The sequence below is a fragment of the Eufriesea mexicana genome, unplaced genomic scaffold (assembly GCF_001483705.2).
Source record: "Eufriesea mexicana isolate 0111107269 unplaced genomic scaffold, ASM148370v2 scaffold1601, whole genome shotgun sequence".
Classification (NCBI taxonomy): Eukaryota; Metazoa; Arthropoda; class Insecta; order Hymenoptera; family Apidae; genus Eufriesea; species Eufriesea mexicana.
Window position 1 is genome coordinate 185,725 of NW_016909695.1, and position 15,163 is coordinate 200,887.

General features: G+C 33.8%; 2 protein-coding genes across 8 annotated transcripts in view; one reads left to right on the plus strand and one right to left on the minus strand.

The window, feature by feature from the left end:
• LOC108548382 (uncharacterized) overlaps window positions 1–12,235 on the minus strand; it is a 177,301-nt gene extending 165,066 nt beyond the window's left edge. For all 7 annotated transcript variants that reach the window (XM_017901293.1, XM_017901292.1, XM_017901296.1 and 4 more), the window contains exon 1: window positions 11,871–12,235. In XM_017901293.1, the coding sequence (XP_017756782.1) occupies window positions 11,871–12,108 (238 nt within the window). In that variant the 5' untranslated portion in view covers window positions 12,109–12,235. The remainder of the gene's footprint in view (window positions 1–11,870) is intronic.
• On the plus strand, window positions 320–3,749 carry LOC108548384 (elongation of very long chain fatty acids protein 7). Its single transcript, XM_017901299.1, has 4 exons — window positions 320–496; window positions 1,288–1,559; window positions 2,836–3,138; window positions 3,553–3,749. The coding sequence occupies exons 1-4, from the start codon at window positions 481–483 to the stop codon at window positions 3,715–3,717; spliced, it is 756 nt and encodes a 251-aa protein (XP_017756788.1). The 5' UTR covers window positions 320–480; the 3' UTR covers window positions 3,718–3,749.
• Window positions 12,236–15,163: the final 2,928 nt, after the last annotated feature.

Consider the following 15,163-nt stretch of genomic DNA (forward strand, 5'->3'; position numbering starts at 1 on the left):
CTTGAAATGACCTTAAACTCGAAAATATTGCATCACCGACGATCATCGACGAGTCCTGAAACCAATGGAACCAAACCTTCACCGATTGAACTAAATACATTCTTAGAATTTTTCGAACGGCACTTTGAAAGTGCGATTACATAACCGTTCGTTCACAGGAAGTGTCGACGTTAAATATTCAATTTATTTGCTTTTCCATGTCGAACCTACTTTAATCCCACAATTTATAAATTCTAGCGACTTCATTAATTGGTAATTTATTTCATAAAGCAGTGTAATTTATGTACATACGTACGTATATCCAGACTATATATGAAGACTAAACAACTAGGACTGCATTTCTATCACAGTTCATCGTAGGCCAATAAACGTTCCTACAGCAGACTCGGCAGCGATACTTTGCTCGTGAAATACCATTTCACGAACAACGCCGAGAATTTTGAATTACCAAGGGAACAAAGACGAACGGCTGTCACGATAATGCAGGAACGAGTTGGTGAGTGCGAAAACTGTAGATTATAAACATCATCGGACCGCGAGAAACTATTTGTTAGAACGAAAGAACAGTGTTAGAATGGCAGAATTTTGATAGTCACATTTTGCACTATACTTTCGTCGACTTTGAGTAACACAAAATTTATAAAAATTAAATTTATCATAGGAATGGTGGGGAAATAAGAAGTGGGTGCTTGGACACCGTATGGTATAAATTATTTCGCCATTAAAGTAATTGTTTCAAAAATCAAGTAGGTTATTTGGAAAAATGATAATAAATGTCTGGCAAAGATTAATGAAAAATAGTGATGAAAAATTATTATACATGGCGTAAATTAATTTCTCAAAAAAATCCTGGAAAACAAGTAATTCGTTAGAGTGATAACAGATAATATAAGATATGATTTGAAAACAAGATTATGGTGATTGTGACTAGCTTTCAAATTATATGCATATTTAATTATTAACATCTCTAAATCATCCATAAAATAAATAATAATTGTACTGAAAATAATTACACTAAATTTGATAATTATAGTAAATTATACTGATTTTATTAGATTCCTTTATTAATTATATACTATGAATATACTAATACGCTTTCTTTAATGGTCACCAACAGATCATAGTCCAAAGAAAATGAAATTAATTTAATCATAATGAGTTACAAACAAAAACATATTCCTGTATTAAATAATCGCTAATTCACTTTCTATTTCATAAGACAGGTGACTACCAAAATTCCTCAATTTTTAATGTTACACTTTTATGACAGTTCTAAAACATTTTCAGGTCTCACGACGAGTGACTGGTTGCTCGTGAAGACTCCTATACCAATCATTCTTCTATTCTTCTCATACCTCTACTTCGTTCTAAGATGTGGACCAAAATTCATGAAAGACAGGAAACCTTACAAACTGAACACGTTCATCAGATTCTACAACATCTTTCAAATGGTGTCAAATGCGTTAATTGTATATCATATAGTGGACATGGGATTCCATAAACTATACATCTTCAACTGCATAGAACCCACTTACGAAGATGGCAGCTTGAGTCCAAGGGTATGATTTTATACTAAATAAAACAGTGCTCGTAAATAGATGATCGCCAAGTTACACTCATACAACGCGATATCCGTGTATGTGAGGCAGGCATATGCGCACAGATACCACGTTCGCGTAAAATATTTTGTCAAATTTTGTACAATCGACACCCGATGCAAAATTATGTAGCTACTTGTAAGAGTGTCCCTAGATCCATAACGGAAATAGAAATACATAATGTAAATTTCATAATAGATTGACAAGGCGTCAGAGACTGATTACCAAGTCATCAGTGCATGCCCGATACAAGAATTATTATACTTTTAACAACGTAAACAAGTGGATGACATAAACGAAACACAAATGCAGTAGACAATCTTGCAATTCAAATTCATACAAATGTAACAATGCTTCGTGCAAAAATTGTAACAGACGTCATATTCAAGATAATGCTATAACACGTCATACAATATTATGAGGAATATGTGGAAACGGTATAATGAAGTCATAAATTAGATCGACGTAATCGCAGACAGAACTATGGTCGCTCTAGTTCATAATAACACAATATTTTGGCCTAATTTTTGATATTAACACATTTCGACTTTACCTTAGGGAACTTTCAATCGAGACTTGGCGATCAGTATATAGCCAAGTCATCAGTATTTCTAAATAATTATTCAAACATAGCTAAATCATAATAACCAGTAGGAACAGAGCTTACGTTGAGCCAAAAACGCAACTCGTTTTCTTAATTATTCTTCGTTAAACCTAAATAAAATCTTTTAAACATAGAAGAGCCTCGATTATCGGAACCAATCATGATGCATAATCAATCGAATAAGGATATTTTTCTAATGATCGAATAACACTATTTTCAAACGAAAATCTATTGTCTATATTGAAATATTCTGTGAAATATGAATATTACACGTTGATTGCCACGTGCTTCTTATATAGTTAGAGAGCAACGATAAAATTTCCATTATTTCTCGGATATAATGAAGAATTATCAAATAATATGGCAAAAAAGGGTACAAACTATTAATATCCCGTATTTATTTACGTCGTTCAAATTTTCAAAAAATGGTTAAAACAAAACAATTATCGCAAATTTAAGAAATTAGTATCGCTGGTCTCTTGTGACCACCGTGGCAGCCATAGCGTTGAATGAAAATAGAAAACTTTCTCCAAAATTTAACAATTTTCTCCAGTTTATCCCTGGTTCGGATAATCGAGGTCATGTAGCAAATTAATTTCGTGCGAAAATAATTTTTCTGCATTGATGTTACAGTCTGATCAATTGGAATATTACATACTGATCGTGAAAATCATCGATTTCACCGAGACGTTCTTGTTCGTACTGAGAAAGAAGCAACGTCAAATTTCGTTCCTGCACTTGTACCACCATATTTCGACGATATTCATTTTCTGGTACAGCATGAAGTATTTCATAGCTGGCTCGACTTTAACCTTTTCCTTATACAATTCTTCGGTACACGTGATAATGTACACCTACTATTTCCTCGCGTCGTTCGGACCATCGATGCAAAAATTATTAAACCCGATAAAGCCTATAATCACCACGATACAAATGGTAAGCAGACAATTATTTTGATATAGATAACATAAATTTACTACAAACATCTATACATCTCTACATAAAAATCTCATATATCTATACACAATCTAATACACAAAAATATATAATATTTGAGATTATAGATGAATATAATATTATCATATTAATAATATAAATTTTGATATAAATAAGTATCTAAATTGGGGAACAATTTACTTTCGGAATTGGTATAGTTTACATAGTATAATGAGTTTCACTATAATTCTAACTTCCAATTTTTATGATTATTAATTACTAGCACATTGATGTACTATTGGTTTTAAATGGGTAGAGATTTTAAACATCGTGGAGAAAATCTTGAAATATTTATATAATATGCTTCCAGTGAATATATATACTGATTATGTTTTTTTTTTTTTCTGTAAATAGGTGCAGTTTATAATTCTAGCATCGTATATACTGCAAGCTTTTATTCTGGACTGTACAATATCGAGACCGTCAGCTGTATTATTATTGGGTAACATAGCGATGAACTTCATCTTATTTTATAACTTTTACAGAACGAATTACAAAAAACAAACCAAAGCGAAATGATAAGCATGAAATACTCCAAAAACTTGCTTTCGTTAGACTAGCTTTATCAATTTAATAATAGATGTGAAGAAAATATGTTTTATTGAACCTAAAATATGCTTTATTATTTATATTATTATAAATAAATATATATATGTATATATATTATAATAATTATATAGTTTGTATTTATACAACCTTATTTAGTAATTTTCCTTTTCTTAAATGCTCTCGACGTACATCGAGTATGTTAACAAATCTAATTCAATAAAACATTATTATTCTCTCATGAAATACTTTATTGTATATTAATATAAAATAATACAAAATATAAGGGACAGAAAGACAGCGAAGCATTAAAAGCACATTGGAATATTTGCAATTTGAGAAAATGAAATTTCAAGCGTAATTCTTTGTAACACCTGTGTAACTGCTTAAAATTAGTTCACACCAGTCACTGACATTAGCAAGGATTAGTATGTAACGCATGCTGTATAACTGCATAAGCAGCGTACAGAGACAGAACGTATGCACTCGAACCGTTAATTCAGAGGCTACTTTCACAGAAAAGTCGAGTAACTCGACTGTATACAGGGTGTTCAAATTTTTTCAATTTACATCATACGTTTGGTTCATCTTCAAACGGCCACTGAAACTATATTTTTTGATACACTAATAATATTGAAATACTTCCGCCATTGAAATTATTCATTCAATATTTATCACAGTGAAAAGTTTGCTAAATTATTTATAATTTATATAGTATATATAATTATTTATTGATATATAATTATTTATTTATATATATGTATATCAAATAGGATATTTATACTAGTACGAATATTAAATGATCTTCCAGCTTTCCTTTACCTAGTGTTAAACCGACGAATTATGTCACTTTCTGTAATTTTTCACACTTATGGTGAAATATCGTTGAATATTTTGAACAATAATAATAATAAGAGCAATATAGCTTTGTCTTTGAAATCAGATGTTTCATCGTGTTATGTCAAACAATATTGTCTGTCTACGATATTTTGTAAATCATTTGATCGATTTTTCCAAAGAAACGATTACACGATCGATGATCATTATCTAATTTGGATCTCGGTGACGCATACGTACAAAGTCAATTAGAGATATGAAGTCAACGCGGTTTAGTTGCACCATGTGCACAAACCTGTTCTTCCACTCGCAAAGTTGTTAAAACACACCCAAAAAGTAACTAAAAAATGTATTATAATAACCCAACGACAAAATTTTATTCCTATGTTATAATTAAACTAAGAAGTATCTAAATCTTTAACAAAAGTTTAACACACTGTCTCCTTATTTTATTTTATATTAGAAATAATGCTATTGAAAATTTTGTAAAATATGTCAGCTATGTTGCAATTACTGGATATAAAATTTAAGAAATTTGTAAAAATGCGAAACTGTATTATAGATATAGAAAATTAAACGAGGAACAAAAATTGCACGAGGCAACGGGTCATTTATTATACTAATTGTATATATGCAAACTGGATTATAAAAGAAATCAACGACCATTGCCAAAATATTACGTAAATCTATGCCTAGTTAACCTTAAATTGTATAGTACAAGAATGAACCATAAAAACGAGAAAAAAGAACATATTGCAATATATGTATACTTTTTAATGAAAATACAGGCAAATGTATATATTAATATTATTCACAAGTTGAGATCAGTTAAAGTGATAAAAAAATAATAAATATTATATTGATAAATAAATTGCTTTAATATAATAAATGGTTTTCTTCTTGGCCACCACTGTGTGCCATATGGTTGACAAACTGTAAATTATCCAATACTGTAGTGCAGGATGATTTGCTCGTTAATAAACCCAAAGGCTTATTCGGGAAATCTTACACTTGAAACTTTGCAGCTTACACATAGAAACACACAAATATGTCGCTGCGCACATTTGTCAGATTATCGTATGACACGGAACCCCTGTCGTGATGTTTAAGCCTTTAGGCGACAGCACTGCCTTTAAATAACGAGCGAAACGCTCTGTATATAAGTATTAAAACTTCGAAAGAACATCTTTATCTCACATTAACGATATAAGACTATCTTTGAAGACTAAATAAGACACAGGAATATAAATAGTTCTTCCTGCTAGCAGTACTTTATTCAGCTTTCCACGAGTTCTTCTTAACTCACAAATTGCTTAAAGATTTAGTTCTTATATTAATCCTATTATCGAATGTAACGGTGGCTCGTGAACGGCGTGAACGGGAGTCGACGTTACTGGTGGAAATAACGACAGTGGTGGGGGGTGATCGTCTATTGGTTCGGCGCTAGTCGCCGATATGACGGACCATGACGAAAGCCCTTCTTTTCATGGGAACGCAGCAACCAGATTTGGTTATGTCAGTGGGCAGTTAAAGAGGTTAAAATGTGACATTCTCTTTCCTTAATTTTTCTGCTAAGAGCAACAGATTAGACGTAACAACCATTGTGAGAATAAATCGTCGTACGGGAACGCGCAATTTGTCTTGCACAAGTGCAGAGGCACGCAGCGCTGTGCGCAACGCGATAGAAACGGGAACCACCTGTTGCAGACGCCCGTTGTCGGTTCGTTCCGCAACCGACCAACGGACGTGAATAATCCGTCGCCTTGCACAAAAATAATCGGTGATCTACCTCCTTTCGCGTGTATTGCACGTCGTTTTAATCGCACAGACCACGGGGAAACAGTGAATGAATGAATTCATTGCGCAGGTGTTGCACACCTTTGCGTAAGCAGTGATTAGGAATGAAAGAAATAGCGCGTGCTTCGCGCAATGCTAATGTTTTGTAACGTAGGTGTGTTTAAACATGGCGATAATGTTTTTATTGTAAGCGCGTTGAAATTTTCAGTTCCAAATACTTTATAGAGCGGTAATCGGCTTGTAATTATAGGACCCAATGAAAATACTGGTGAAAAAAAAAGAAACGAAAATGACTGATTCACTAAAGTAGGTAAACATGAATATGACTTTAAATGAAGTATTTGGAAATGTTAATAATTCAACATGTAAACTCGACGTTATATTAAATACATATTTATTTTATTTATTGTAGGAAAGATAAGAGTATGAAACTTCTTTAACTAATTTATGAAAGATTGTAAATATAAGATAAATGTATGGAGAGAGAAAATAAAAGCTATTTTGAGTATATATTTTTGGCTGGTGGTACTGAAGCTTTTATGTCACTGGATATACTTATTATATGATGAATGTTTAAACGAATAATTTTCTAATTATTCCAACTGATAAAGAGTTAAAAAAATGTTGCATGATGATTACTATATCTAGCAATTAGATCACTTCCTTTTCCTAGAATATGTTATAATATCTTATTATGGCATAAAATGCAACATACATGATTTCCCCTTTTTATTTATTCATTATTAAACTTTTAACACAGCATTAATAATAAATTTTAAAATTCTATCCAGTTGCATGCACAGAATTAGAATAATAAATGCAAGATGTATAAACAGTTTCTTTAAAAGAGAGAAATTGTTGAAATTTCAAAATGATAAGAACGTAACGTAAGCGGAAAAAATAAAATTTGTTGATAACCCAAACCACTACAATTGTTAAACATGAAAAGATATTGTATCTCCTGAACCATATGTTTTTAACTTCTACTTCGTGTAAGATAGTTAATGCTTTTAGGCTATTTTAGCAGACACTTCACATAATATTTTGCACTATACTTATAATTTTAGGGAAACAAATAATGATTTTAAATATAAAAAAAGAAATTCGGGATAAAAATATTAATGTTTCATGAAAATAAAAAATTAAGGATAATATCACATTTATACCTGAGAGAACACAACCTATTGATGACTTTTAAAATTAACATAAATTATTATCAACGTAATGAAAAAACAAAATATAATAAATAAGAATATAGACGTAAAATAAGAAGAAAATGGAAAATATACATTTTACATTAGATTCTTATTATACTGAATGCAGTAATATATTATTTTGATAAGATTTAACATAAATTTTGATATTTTTATTTTATGACATGTATATTATTACAACTATCCAATCACTATGTCTGATTTCTAATAACGATAAGCATAAATACGGACTTTATTTTCTACAGTGATATATATAATGCAAGATAAATAAAAATATGGAAATTAATAAAAGTGGAAACCAGGCTTACTAGCTTCTTATGGAATTATTTACTTAATCACTTATTCAAAAACTTACTAACAACATATTAAAGCCAAATATGCAATTCATTGATATATCCCACCGGTTTTAGATATCACCGTTTTAATTAATGTACATAATTGCACATAGTACATAATATAGTAAGATTCCTCATTATCTGATTCACAGTTTAAAAATTAAACGAGCTGAAAATAAAGAGCTGTTCAAATAAGAAAATAATTCAACGAGGCTCCATAATTAGCAACCTCAATTTTGTTATCATTAGCTTCTAAAAAATTATTTTTCTACGGCATATTTTATTACATATAACTGTAATGATCATGAAATATAAATTCACTGCAAATTACACTCTGCTACAAATAAGCAACCATGTATTTAATTGCAATATCTGACACCATATGTCTTGCATGAAAACACAATAATATATATAGTACACGCTATATAATATAACACTGGACAATATATATTACAATATTGTGCTATACTGCATAATAGTATGATACATCAAATTAATAATATATAACATAGCATAATACTATACATAGAATATAATATGGTATAATATATTTCACATTTCATGAATGGAAAAATAGAGCCAATGAAAGCAACCTAAACCCCAAGGATGGCAAAAATCCAACAATAAACAACAACACCAAGCCCACTCGATAATTTCACACAAACGTATTAAAATTTACTTTACTTTTACATTTTTCGATGAATATTTTCAGTATTCTACGCGGCTTCCGCAGATTATTTACAGAAATTTGGCAAAAAAACCCTTGCTTTAAAAATTCTCAAATATGGAGGACACCCCATCTGCGTTCTAGGTTTTTCATTAACTCTCACACGCTCGCCCACGGTTATAGAAAGTAGCCTACATTAAGCCTAGCCATTAACAGACGATTTGTATTCAAACCCGCGCTATTTTCTACTCAATGGAAATTACGGTAATGATACAAGTCTCTATCGATATCTAGAGCGTAGACGGAGGAGGAGGGATGCTGGAATTCATCGTAAATAACGAGACTTCCTGCCTCGATGTAATATCCAACGACAGATCACAACCAGATCAGACCACATCAACTGGAACGAGCTACGAACTTATCTGGAAGGTCCTTGCGCATAAGAGCTTGCTCTTTATCAGTATACTTCCAATTCCTATACCTGAATAGACCAAACGTTTATGGCAAACGATACTGAGCTCGACTGAGAAAAATACCGGCCATTTATTATTTCTATTTCATGCTAAAGCGGAAGGATAATATTCTTGTTTCGTGACTCACGTGTAGCTTCTCACAGATTAATGCAACCTTAATGTAAAACAGTAACCAAGAAATTTGCATATATTAACATCGGATACAGCAGCCACTTTTTTCCAAGTGCGACTGCTGAGGAAGCAACGGAATCGGAAACGATGAAAGCGTGATACAATTTACAATGCAGAGTGATTTTCGATATAATAATTCCGACTTGCATCGCCGGAAGAGATTTTTAATTTTCAACTCATTTCCCTTGGTGCATCCGAAGATCGATATCGGTAGAGTAATCAGGAAGCTATTAAGTCTGCTGTGCTATCGAATGTAAATCGTTTTTAATAACAGGTAGAAAGTACGTGTAATGATTGAACTGAGGATGTTCACAAGGATGTTTGCATTTGAAAATACACGTGTTCAAAAATATTGGAATATAATGAATGTAGCAGTATATGAAACGTTTTTGAAGAATATGAAATGTATAGTAATTATACTGAGTACAATAATGGATTTTTCTTGTCCTATTATCTTTGTTATAACTTGTTAAAATTTAATCATTGTTATTTAATTTATTTAATATAATTAAATTATTGTTGCGTATATTATTAAATATTATTAATATATTTAAGTTATTATTATTCTTTATTTATTACTTATTATTTGTATAATATTTATATTATTTATAAGTTGTAATTATAATTTAAGTTACCTTTAATACATAGTAAATAATCATCTACGTTAATTATAGCGATGATCTCAGATATTTAAAATTAATTTTTGATTCGACATTTAAATTCTTCTCCTGACTTCCCAATAACTTTTCTTAAAATTCCATGCATTCATAATGTTAACTTAAAATTGGAAATTTTTTTTTGACATTTCCAATTATAGTTATTTTATTTTATAGATGTCATTTTACATTTTTCAAACCCAGTCAACCTTGTTTACTCCAAATTTTATCAGCAGTTATTAACACCATGAAAGCAATATCCAGAAATTATCATCTCCAACAATCATTGCAAATTTTATCCAACACCTGACCAACTTAAAAAAGAAGCAGGACCGTTAAACGAACAAGGAAATCGGCATTGCTAAATCGCAGTAAAGGAGAAAATCATGTCACTTACTAAGAGATACCAACTGCGACAACAGAGCCACTCTAATAGACCCCTTCTCAAATCGCTTGAACATTTCTGAGGAGCAAGAAAAGCTAAAAGGACACGACCCTCTTCGACTACCACTCAGACTTAGCAACGCGGGCTAGTAAATGACACTGGTAAACTACTATACTTGGTCCAACGAGACGAGTCAGCATCTATCTTCATTCGCTGACTGTGAATATTGACGCTGGATCCGACTTCTCTCAATTTCTTCGAAATTATCATAATCACCGCTAAAATCCACTATACGACAGACTGTACTTATACAGTTAACTCTAATCCTACCACAGCCAGTCATTCGACCGGACAAATGATTCGTCGTGGAGTGCAGATGAAGTAGGTTGCACACGAAGAATAAGTAAAGATGATAAAGGGTGTCCCAAAGTTCAAGATTTGAACTTTCCCTCATTCGGTGATAAAGTGTTGCCAACGAAAAAAAAATAAACACCGTGACAACTAACAGTTCAGAATTATTAAAAATGGAACGCTATACGAAAGATCAATAATACATTATTTACAATTCCTAGATCAAGATTTGAATTTTCTCCCATTCGTGTGGAAAAGTGTTGCCAACGCAAAAAAAAACACTATGACAACTGACAGTTCAGAATTATTAAAAGTGGAACGCTATACGAAAGATCAATAATACATTATTTACAATTCCTACATCAAAATTTGAATTTTCCCCCATTCATGTGATAAAGTGTTGCCAACGAAAGAAAAAAAAAAAACGTGACAACTGACAGTTTAGAATTATTACCAAACTTTCAAAATTTACTTTATAAATCAACATTCATTATTATTTCTTTCACTTATATGATTTCCTGCAAATTCTCATATTATCTGATTGTTTAATTCCTCGCTTTCCGTTTTGCTCTTAACTTAATTTTTACCGAGGAAAATTCCTTGCATGCCTTACATACCACGAGGGATCATTTGACCCCCTATGGTAAGAATAGATGTATATAAAATACCGGTACGTTTAGTGTTAAAAATGGAGCACTACACGAAAGAACAATAATACATTATTTATAATTCTTAATTAAAAACCTGTGTTTCCTATTAACCCTTTGCACTCGGCAATCTTTTCGTTACAGATGCATAGTAGTTTGAAGGCTTTCTGCCATAAAATCGACGATATTTTCGAAACGGTAAATAAGAAGTGCAAATTAATTGTAAGACATATTCTACGCGTCGTTGGGCAATTTTAAATTAACGATATTAATTAACAACGATCTATAGAATCCGATTAAACGGCGATAGAGAGTCGCGTCTCGAGTGCAAAGGGTTAAAATTACTTCTTGCGTGAATTTTGGGATTTCATAATAAACGTTGAATGCAGAATTCTTAATTGAGCAATGAACACCTGATGGTACCAGGTCCACTTGTAATAAGAGAAGAGGACATCGCAGAGACAGCTCGTACGACTTCCTCCCTACGTTTACCAGCAACCATATGCCACACCGACTGGGCACACACAGTCAGAGTTCAGAGACTCGCTTATTGTTCAAGCGTCGGTAGAAAGTGAAATAGTAACAGTACGAACCATTAGTCCGTAGATCCTCGTGCGTGGGCTGAAAGTGGGAACGATGCTGCAGCTGGAAGCCGTAGGCCGGAAGCCATGGATTCGGTCCGTTCACCAGATCCATATCCACTGCGTCGAACGTGGTCGGTGGCTCCTCGTCGTCCTCGGCCTCGACATCGAGCTTCGGCGACGACGTGATCGTCCTGGCCGTGGTCATCGTGGTCGTCATCGTGGCTGCGTTCAGCTCCTTCGTGCTCATCTCCAGCCGGTGGAGACAGAGACGTGTCCAGCTGTGTTCGGTGACCGACAGTCATTAACCGCTTCGCCGAACTGTGAACGTTCTTTCCGCGTTTCCTCGCCGACCCTCATGCTCTGCCCTCGAACCCTTCCGGCCACGAAGTCTTCGTTTTCTGCAACAGTGAATGCGAACTTCGATTCATCCTTTGCTTACATTCGTGTACTCGATTATAGCCTGAAACTCATGATACGACATATAAATTGATACAGTATTTAGGTGAAAAGTAAGTCGGAAGTATATATATATTGAGAAAGGCTTGTAACCAAGTAAGTGTGCTATTGATTCACATTAAGTTAGAAAAGATAGACAATATCATGACTGAGGAATCGAAAGTCGTCCAATTGCAAGTCTGAGCAGTAGAGTAGCCTAGAACTCTCAGCTTCTAGGCTAGCTTGGTAACTGAGGTGTGTAATGATCAGAATAAGCATGACAACTAACAGTTCAGAATTATTAAAAATGGAACGCTACATGAAAGAACAATAATACATTATTTACAATTCCTAGGTCAAGATTTGAATTTTCCCCCATTCGTGTGATAAAGTGTTGCCAACGAAAAAAGAAAAAAAAACACCGTGACAACTAACAGTTCAGAATTATTAAAAATGGAACGCTATACGAAAGATCAATAATACATTATTTACAATTCCTAGATCAAGATTTGAATTTTCTCCCATTCGTGTGGAAAAGTGTTGCCAACGCAAAAAAAAACACTATGACAACTGACAGTTCAGAATTATTAAAAGTGGAACGCTATACGAAAGATCAATAATACATTATTTACAATTCCTACATCAAAATTTGAATTTTCCCCCATTCATGTGATAAAGTGTTGCCAACGAAAGAAAAAAAAAAACGTGACAACTGACAGTTTAGAATTATTACCAAACTTTCAAAATTTACTTTATAAATCAACATTCATTATTATTTCTTTCACTTATATGATTTCCTGCAAATTCTTATATTATCTGATTGTTTAATTCCTCGCTTTCCGTTTTGCTCTTAACTTAATTTTTACCGAGGAAAATTCCTTGCATGCCTTACATACCACGAGGGATCATTTGACCCCCTATGGTAAGAATAGATGTATATAAAATACCGGTACGTTTAGTGTTAAAAATGGAGCACTACACGAAAGAACAATAATACATTATTTATAATTCTTAATTAAAAACCTGTGTTTCCTATTAACCCTTTGCACTCGGCAATCTTTTCGTTACAGATGCATAGTAGTTTGAAGGCTTTCTGCCATAAAATCGACGATATTTTCGAAACGGTAAATAAGAAGTGCAAATTAATTGTAAGACATATTCTACGCGTCGTTGGGCAATTTTAAATTAACGATATTAATTAACAACGATCTATAGAATCCGATTAAACGGCGATAGAGAGTCGCGTCTCGAGTGCAAAGGGTTAAAATTACTTCTTGCGTGAATTTTGGGATTTCATAATAAACGTTGAATGCAGAATTCTTAATTGAGCAATGAACACCTGATGGTACCAGGTCCACTTGTAATAAGAGAAGAGGACATCGCAGAGACAGCTCGTACGACTTCCTCCCTACGTTTACCAGCAACCATATGCCACACCGACTGGGCACACACAGTCAGAGTTCAGAGACTCGCTTATTGTTCAAGCGTCGGTAGAAAGTGAAATAGTAACAGTACGAACCATTAGTCCGTAGATCCTCGTGCGTGGGCTGAAAGTGGGAACGATGCTGCAGCTGGAAGCCGTAGGCCGGAAGCCATGGATTCGGTCCGTTCACCAGATCCATATCCACTGCGTCGAACGTGGTCGGTGGCTCCTCGTCGTCCTCGGCCTCGACATCGAGCTTCGGCGACGACGTGATCGTCCTGGCCGTGGTCATCGTGGTCGTCATCGTGGCTGCGTTCAGCTCCTTCGTGCTCATCTCCAGCCGGTGGAGACAGAGACGTGTCCAGCTGTGTTCGGTGACCGACAGTCATTAACCGCTTCGCCGAACTGTGAACGTTCTTTCCGCGTTTCCTCGCCGACCCTCATGCTCTGCCCTCGAACCCTTCCGGCCACGAAGTCTTCGTTTTCTGCAACAGTGAATGCGAACTTCGATTCATCCTTTGCTTACATTCGTGTACTCGATTATAGCCTGAAACTCATGATACGACATATAAATTGATACAGTATTTAGGTGAAAAGTAAGTCGGAAGTATATATATATATTGAGAAAGGCTTGTAACCAAGTAAGTGTGCTATTGATTCACATTAAGTTAGAAAAGATAGACAATATCATGACTGAGGAATCGAAAGTCGTCCAATTGCAAGTCTGAGCAGTAGAGTAGCCTAGAACTCTCAGCTTCTAGGCTAGCTTGGTAACTGAGGTGTGTAATGATCAGAATGATCATTGAGAGGTTAGGTAGGGACGAAGAGAATAGGTCTAAACTAAGACAGGTTATTTTCAATAATATTTCTGAAATATTGGAGGAATATAAACAAAAACGTTCAATTGCAAGTCTGGGGAGTCCTAGAACCCTTAATTTTTAGGCTAGCTTGGTAACTGAGGTGTGTAGTGATGAGAATAATCAATGAGAATTTAGGTAGGGACGAAGAGAGTATATCTAAACTAAGACAGGTTATTTTCAATAATATTTCGGAAATATTGGAGGAATATAAACAAAAACGTTCAACTGCAAGTCTGGGGAGTCCTAAAGCCCTTAGTTTTTAGGCTAGCTTGGTAACTGAGGTGTGTAGTGAGCGATCAGGGTGATCAGTGAGAGGTTAGGTAGGCACGAAGAGAGTATATCTAAACTAAAACAGGTTATTTTCAATAATATTTCTGAAATATTGGAGGAATATAAACAAAAACGTTCAATTGCAAATCTGGGGAGTCCTAGAACCCTCAGCTTCTAAGCTAGCTTGATAACTGAGGTGTGTAATGAACAGGATGATCAGTGAGAGATTAGGTAGGGACGAAGAGAGTAAGTACATCTAACCTAAAACAGATTGTTTTCAATAATCTTTCTAAAACACTGGAGGAACATAAACA